The following is a 7,449-nucleotide window of genomic DNA, read 5'->3' as shown; positions in this document are numbered from 1 at the left end:
TACTTAAGAGGGAAATCAGGAGGGCAAAAAACGGTCATGAGACAGCTTTGGCTAATAGAATTAAGGAGAATCCAAAGGGTTTTTACAAATACATTGAAGACAAAAGGGTAACTGGGGAGAGAATAGGGCCCCTCAAAGATCAGCAAGGCGGCCTTTGTGTGGAGCCACAGAAAATGGGGGAGATACTAAATGAGTATTTTTCATCAGTATTTATTGTGGAAAAGAATATGAAAGATATAGCCTGTCGGGAAATAGATGGTGACATCTTGCAAAACGTCCAGATTACAGAGTGCTGGATGTATTGAAACGGGTAAATATGGATAAATCACCAGGACCTGATCAGGTGTACCCGAGAACTCTGGGAAACTAGAGAAGTGATTGCTGGGCCTCTTGCTGAGATATTTGTATCATCGACAGTCACAGGCAAGGTGCCAGAAGACTGGAAATTGGCAAACATGGTGCAACTGTTTAAGAAGGGCGGTAAAGACAAGCCAGGGAACTATAGACCGGTGACTCTGACCTTGGTGGTGGGCAAGTTGTTGGAGGGAATCCTGAGGGACAGGATGTACGTGTATTTGGAAAGGCAAGGACTGATTAGGGATAGTCAACATGGCTTTGTGCATGGAAATCATGTCTCACAAACTTGATTGAGTTTATTGAAGAAGTAACAAAGAAGACTGATGAGGGCAGAGCAGTAGATGTGATCTATATGGACTTCAGTAAGGCGTTCGACAAGGTTCCCCATGGGAGACTGAGAAGCAAGGTTAGATCTCATAGAATACAGGGAGAACTAGCCATTTGATACGGAACTGGCTCAAAGGTAGAAGACAGAGGGTGATGGTGGAGGGTTGTTTTTCAGACTGGAGGCCTGTGACCAGTGGAGTGCCAAAGGATTGGTGCTGGTCCGCTACTTTTCATCATTTATGTAAATAATTTGGATGCGAGCATACAGAGTGTGAGGGGTAATTTCGGTTTAAACTTTAAGATGTGCCTGGACCACAGACTGATCTATAATAAAAGACAAAACCTTGTTTCTTTTCTAACAACCATTTTATATACTCAAAAGTAGAGTAGTTTAAATTGTGCAGAATGCTGACAATTTGTGAGCGATAGTAAAAGCAAGCAGGCTCTTGATTAATGAAGCCATTCACACAGCAGAGAAGGATGAGTCCTTGGCTGATAAGACTCCAGGATGGGAGTACGACTTGAGACATCTGTTTCAGATTAAAGCCTTTGACTGATAAGACTACAGGGTGAGAAAAACAACAAACTTTGGAGACTCTGGAGCCTTTTGTTGCAGACTTTGTGATAAAAATAATGATGTTTTTAAGAATGTGAACCTCATGGCTTGTTGGAGCCAAGGAGAGGAGGGACTTGTCCTATAAATAATGGAGACTTTGTAAGCCTCAGCGCGCCTTTTCTTTAAGGGTGCCCGACTCTGCATGGAGGCTGAGGGGTGACCTTATAGAGGTTTACAAAATTATGAGGGGCATGGGTAGGATAAATAGACAAAGTTTTTTTCCCTGGGGTCAGGGAGTCCAGAACTAGAGGGCATAGCTTTAGAGTGAGAGGGGAAAGAGACCTAAGGGGCATCTTTTTCATGCAGAGGGTGGTACGTGTATGGAATGAGCTGCCAGAGGATGTGGTGGAGGCTGGTACAGTTGCAACATTTAAGGGGCATTTGGATGGGTATATGAATAGGAAGAGTTTGGAGGGATATGGACCGGGTGCTAGCAGGTGGGACTAGACTGGGTTGGGATATCTGGTCGGCATGGACGGGTTGGACCGAAGGGTCTGTTTCCGTGCTGTACATCTCTATGACTCTAAGTAGCAGCAAATGAAATACGAAATAAGATTATTCCCGTTCATACGAAGAATAATTTTCAAAACAGGGAAAGGCTTCAGAAATCCGAAACACATTGGGATTAGGTATCCTAGTTCAGAATTCTTTTCAGGTTAATATGCAAGTTCAGTTAGCAGTTGGAAAGGCAATGCAAGTGTTAGCACCCACTTTAAGAGGAGAAAATGACCAAGTGGCCTAATTCTGCTCCTATATCTTACCGTCTTTTCCTACACCACTCTGCTCTCCCTCGTTCCCCACAACCTCGCTGTTACACCCACCCTGAGCCTGCTGTCTCCCCGTCCCCCCACCCCCCTGACCCTCCTCCCTCTCCCGCCGCCCACCTGGTTCATGCCCGCGTTGACCAGCAGGAGGCTGGGGTCGCCCCTGGGGATGACCGGGGCCGAGCGGACCTCCCGGTGCCGCTGCTTGTCTCGGAAGTAGCGGAGGAAGGTCTGGCGGACGTGTCGGGCATTCTGCCCGCACTCCTGGGCCTGGGCCCGGTCTCCCGCTGCGGCCCAACGGCAGATCGCGCGCCTCCGCAGCGCAGAAACCAGGTGCACCGCCGCCATCTTTGATCGTGGAAACCCGCCGCCCCCGAAACAAGGAGTGAACGGAGTGACAAGGGCGGCCATCTTCCTCAAAAACTCAGTGTCCATCGCTGGTCCTCCAGGACTAGCGCCGCTCGCCGAGGATGCGTGGAACAACTACTCCGAGAGTCAACCCCACGTTAACCAGACAGTAATGTTTGTGCTTATGATGTGGTTGAATTCGAGTTCTGATTTCACCATGTACCAACACAATAAATATTTTAAATTGCATAATTTCCGTGAATACGATACAGCAAAACTGAAAAAAAAATCATAGACCGTGAATAAAATACAGCAAATCTGAAAAAAAAATCACAGAATTCCTCAGGGGGTCTGGTCGTATCTTGTGAAGAGAAAACAAAGTGAACATTTCGAGTCTGGGGTGACTCTACCTTCGAATCAGACTCAAAACATTCTCTGTTTTCTCTCCACAGATGCTGCCAGAGTTGTTGAGTTTATCCAGCATTACTTGTGTTTTTTAATGATGCTGACTGACTCTTAATTTTCTCTTGGTTTGCCATTTCTTTCCCCACCAATGTTGAACTAATTGCTCTGTATTTGTTAGGCTTATCGTAACATCATTTTATTTTGACGAGGATATAAAATTATAATAGCCCTCTACCGCCCAGAGCCACAAAGGTTACAGAAATTATATCTGCAATGTGTCTCCTTGCTTCCCTCGGTCTTGTGGTAAAACCACAGCACAGAAGCCCTCGTAACTTAGTAATGTTAATGTACATCTCGCCTTCCCAATAACTCCACTTTAACGATATTAGCTCATCCCCTCAGTGTACAAGCCTGTCAACTCCTTCCCCCATTATGATGGCTTGGGTAACATTTTTTCCTCAGTCAAGAGAATATTCATTCTTCACACATGTTCTCTGCCTCTAATAGCTCCATGTCTTCTCTTACTATATATAACTTATGGTTTTTGGATTTCCTTTTATGTTGGCTTGCATTCTTTTCACATACATTTTCTTTGCAGCTCTTTGTCCCACTCTCACCTCAAACATCTTATTCTCAGCCAAGTTTCAACTTTGATTATCACATTGTCACACACTCCTTTTGTTTTGCTTTATGTGACTCTTCATTCAGAGATCTCTGGACTTGTCCATTCAGAACACTATGTAGGAGCAAGTTACTGCAGATAGTGGAATCTGAACTGAAAACAAAAAATGCTGAAGATCACAGTGGGTCAGGTAGCATCCATGGTGACAGAGCATTCTAACATTTCTAGATGGCTCTTCTTCAGAGCTGAAGTGAAGTGGGGAGGGGATGACATTTATGCAATAGTGGGAGGGACAGGGTTGGAGTGCTGGGAGTCAAAGGATGTTGATAGTTCAGATTAAATTCCAGTTCAGATTTCGGCATCTTCCAAGTCTCTTTGAAGAATTCCCACCCTGAAGAGGTTTTGCTCTTCCTGCTGAAGGAATTCCCAGTGTCTCATTCACCATACACATCATCGTTACTTTCCATTTCACTGCTGGTGCTCAACAAGGTATTTGCCAAAACTCACTATCATAAAGATATTTCCTTTCACAGTGACTGCCAATAACTCAGATTTACCCCACATGGAATTCACATTCTCTGTCACCCTTACCCTGTTCCTCCCCACCCCAGTGGGACTGTCTGTTCTTTCCAGTCTAACAGTTAGACACATCATTGCTCTGCCATTCTTACATTCCGATCACTTAATCTGAACTATCAACATCTTTTCTCCTCCAGCACGCCAATCCCTCCCGACCACTATTGTGTAAATGACCCCCCCCTTGTTAGCTCTGATTAAGTCATCTAGACTTGAAATATTAACTTGTTCTCTCTCTCCATGAATGCTGCCTGACCTGCTGTGATCTCCAGCATTTTCTGTTTTTTGTCCAGAACATTCTTCATCGTGAAACTGAACCTCAATTGAACCCAAGCTACCTCCTCTTTCTAAGCAGCTCATTTTTCCAATCCTGCTTTGCCTGTCCCCTTCAGTCCATGTGATTCAATTCACATACCATGGTGAGAATGCACTGGGATTTAGTTTTCAAAGCAGCACAATCTGGATTTTTTCCGGCCAGAAAAGTTTGGGAATCACTTGAAATATTGGAGAACGTGAAAACTAACTGTGGTACCAGAAAGTTTGACCTTGATCATGTTCTGAGTTAATCATTCTGTTGGAATCCCAATAATTGCTTGTTTTTGGTTACCATGATGTGGAGGTGCCAATGTTGTACAAAGTCAGAAGTAATATGACACCAGGTTATAGTACAACACGTTTATTTAAAAGCACAAGATTTTGGAGCGCTGCTTCTTTGTCACCTAGAGTCATAGAGATGTACTGCATGATCCAACCAGTCCTTGTCAACTAGATATCCTAAATTAATCTAGTCCCATTTGCCAGCCTTTGGCCACGTCCCTCTAAACCTTTTCCATTCAGATACCCATCCAGATGCCTTTCAAATGTTGTTATTGTACCAGCCTCCACCACTTCCTCTGGCAGCTTGTTCCATACACACACCACTCTATGTGTGAAAAAGTTGCCCTTTAGGTCAACTTAAATCTTTCTCCTCTCATCTTAAACCTACACCCTCTAGTTCTGGACTCTCCCATCCCAGGGAAAACACCTTGTCTATTTACCCTATCCATGTCCATCATGATTTTATAACTATCTTAAAGGCCACCCTCAGCCTCCGATGCTCCAGGGAAAATAGCCAGGCCTATTCAGCCTCTCCCTATAGCTCAAACCTTCCAATCCTGGCAACAACCTTGTAAATCTTTTCTGATTCGATCAAGTTTCATAACAACCTTCCTTTAGTAGGGAGACCAGAATTGAAGGCAGTGTTCCAAAAGTGGCCTAAACAATGCCCTGTTGGTTGCAACATGACCTCCCAACTCAATGTTCCCCTTCCCATGTGGTCGACAATGCCCTCCAACACATTTCCTCCACTTTCCACACATCTGCCCTTGAACCCCACCCCTCCCAACGCAAAAAGGACAGAATCCCCTGGTCCTCACCTTCCATCCCACCGACCTCCGTATACATCCTCCGTCACGTCTGCCACCTACAAACAGACCCCACCACCAGAGATGTATTTCCCTCCCCAACCCTAACAGTGTTCCGGAGAGACCAGTCCCTCCACGACTCCCTCATCAGATTCACGCTGCCACACACACACATACACACACCAGTCCACATCCCACTCCTGGCATTTTCCCCTGCCATCGCAGGAAGTGCAAAACCTGCGCCCAGACCTCCCCCTTCACCTCCGTCCAAGGCCTCAAAGGATCCTTCCACATCTGACAAAAATTTACCTGTACCTCCACCAATGTCATCTACTGTATCCATTGCACCCGATGTGGTCTTCTCTACATTGGGGAGACAGGACGCCAACTTTTGGATCGTTTCAGAGAACATCTCTGGGAAACCTACCCCAACGCCCCGTGGCTGAACACTTCAACTCCCCCTCCCACCCTATCAAGGACATGCAGGTCCTGGGTCTCCCCCATTGCCACCCAACTCTCCAACTCCTTGTCACCCGATGCCCGGTGGAAGAACGCCTCATATTCTACCTTGGGACCCTGCAACCACACAGGATCAATGTGGATTTCACACATTTCCTCATTTCCCCTCTCCCCACATTATCCCAGTCCCAAGCCTCCAACTCAGCAACACCTTCTTGACCTGCTCTCAGACCTCAGCCCACAAGTCTCATTCTTGACGAGGGGCCCAATGCCCGAAATGTCGATTCTCCTGCTACTCGGATGCTGCCTGACCTGCTGTGCTTTTCCAGCACCACAATCTCGACACCTTCTTCACTATCCTATCTACTGTGACTAGATGACATACGAACCTGCACTCCAACGTCTCTTTGTTCAGCAACACTCCCCAGGACCTTACCATTAAGTGTATAAATCCTGCTCTGATTTGCCTTTCCAAAATACAGCACCTCATGTTTATCTAAATTAAACTCCACCGACCACTCCTCAGCCCATTGGCTCATCTGATCAAGATGCTGTTGTACTGAGGAAACCTTCTTCACTGTCCACTACACCTTCACTTTTCGCGTCAGCTAAGCTTGCTAACCGGTGTAACATGAGGAACCCTGTCAAATGCCTTACTGAAGTCCATGTAAACCACATCCACAGCCCTGTCCTCATCAATCCTCTTTGTTACTTCTTCAAAAATGCAATCAAGTTAGCGAGACATGATTTCCCACGTAGAAATCTGTGTTGACTATCTCTAATCAGTCCTTGCCTTTCCAAATACATATAAATCCTGTTCCTCAGCTTGCCCATCATCTGATGAAACAGCAGTGTTCTGAAAGCTTGTGATTTAAAATAGACATGTTGGACTATAACCTGGCGTCGTGTGACTTCTGACTTTGTTTTTGGTAAAACTATCTCTCCTAGATGATCCCACTTAACAGTCAGAGAATAGTTTTATTGATTGGGTCAAATAGCCAGTTTTGCAATGTATATATCCCACAACAGATTGGATTTAAAATAACAACAGAAAATGCTGGGAATATTTTGCAGCATTTGTGAAGAGATAAATTAACTTGCTGAGGTTTCAGCTCGAGGACTTTTCATCAGAACAGACAGACTGTATAAAATACACCACTCAGATAATCCAGCTGTTAGGTATCCTGGAACCTTGCTTGTGCAACTCTGGGTGATTTATTGTTGCTGCACAGCGAGCGGGGCGGAAGTGATTCGGGGGAAGTGAGGGGCGAAGCACTTGCGGCGTCACAGACATTACCGTCTGCTCGAGTGTCACACGGTTCTCGCTCCCCCGAACTACAAGCGGAAGTGAAGATGGAGGCGTTGGTTTTCATCCTGTCGCTGGTTGATTGCTGTGCACTAATTTTTATGGCGGTTTATTTTGTATCCTTGTAGAGTGGACGGAAAGAGGGAAACACTGGGATAGGTTATTTTAAATGGAACGCGGCCAGAAAATAAAGAAGGAAGAAGAGGGAAGGGAAAGCTGGGGAAACCAGGGGAATTGGGGGGGAGAGGAGAGAGAGGGAGAGAGAG

The 7,449-nt window shown here is 45.6% G+C and overlaps 2 protein-coding genes across 6 annotated transcripts in view; one reads left to right on the top strand and one right to left on the bottom strand.

The window, feature by feature from the left end:
* aars2 (alanyl-tRNA synthetase 2, mitochondrial (putative)) overlaps nucleotides 1-2,637 on the bottom strand; it is a 63,835-nt gene extending 61,198 nt beyond the window's left edge. For 2 of the 5 annotated variants that reach the window (XM_043687377.1, XM_043687376.1), the window contains exon 1: nucleotides 2,185-2,636. In XM_043687377.1, the coding sequence (XP_043543312.1) occupies nucleotides 2,185-2,499 (315 nt within the window). In that variant the 5' untranslated portion in view covers nucleotides 2,500-2,636. Of the gene's footprint in view, nucleotides 1-2,184 lie in introns of all 5 variants that reach the window. The other 3 variants (XM_043687375.1, XM_043687378.1, XM_043687379.1) reach the window with 2 other exon arrangements.
* cnih4 (cornichon family AMPA receptor auxiliary protein 4) overlaps nucleotides 482-7,449 on the top strand; it is a 17,691-nt gene continuing 10,723 nt past the window's right edge. Inside the window, exon 1 of the mRNA XM_043687383.1 lies at nucleotides 482-509. The gene's annotated coding sequence lies outside the window, so the exon portion shown is untranslated. The remainder of the gene's footprint in view (nucleotides 510-7,449) is intronic.

Source organism: Chiloscyllium plagiosum, chromosome 3 (genome assembly GCF_004010195.1).
Source record: "Chiloscyllium plagiosum isolate BGI_BamShark_2017 chromosome 3, ASM401019v2, whole genome shotgun sequence".
In the NCBI taxonomy this organism is placed as follows: Eukaryota; Metazoa; Chordata; class Chondrichthyes; order Orectolobiformes; family Hemiscylliidae; genus Chiloscyllium; species Chiloscyllium plagiosum.
This window is presented reverse-complemented; position numbering and strand designations above follow the sequence as displayed.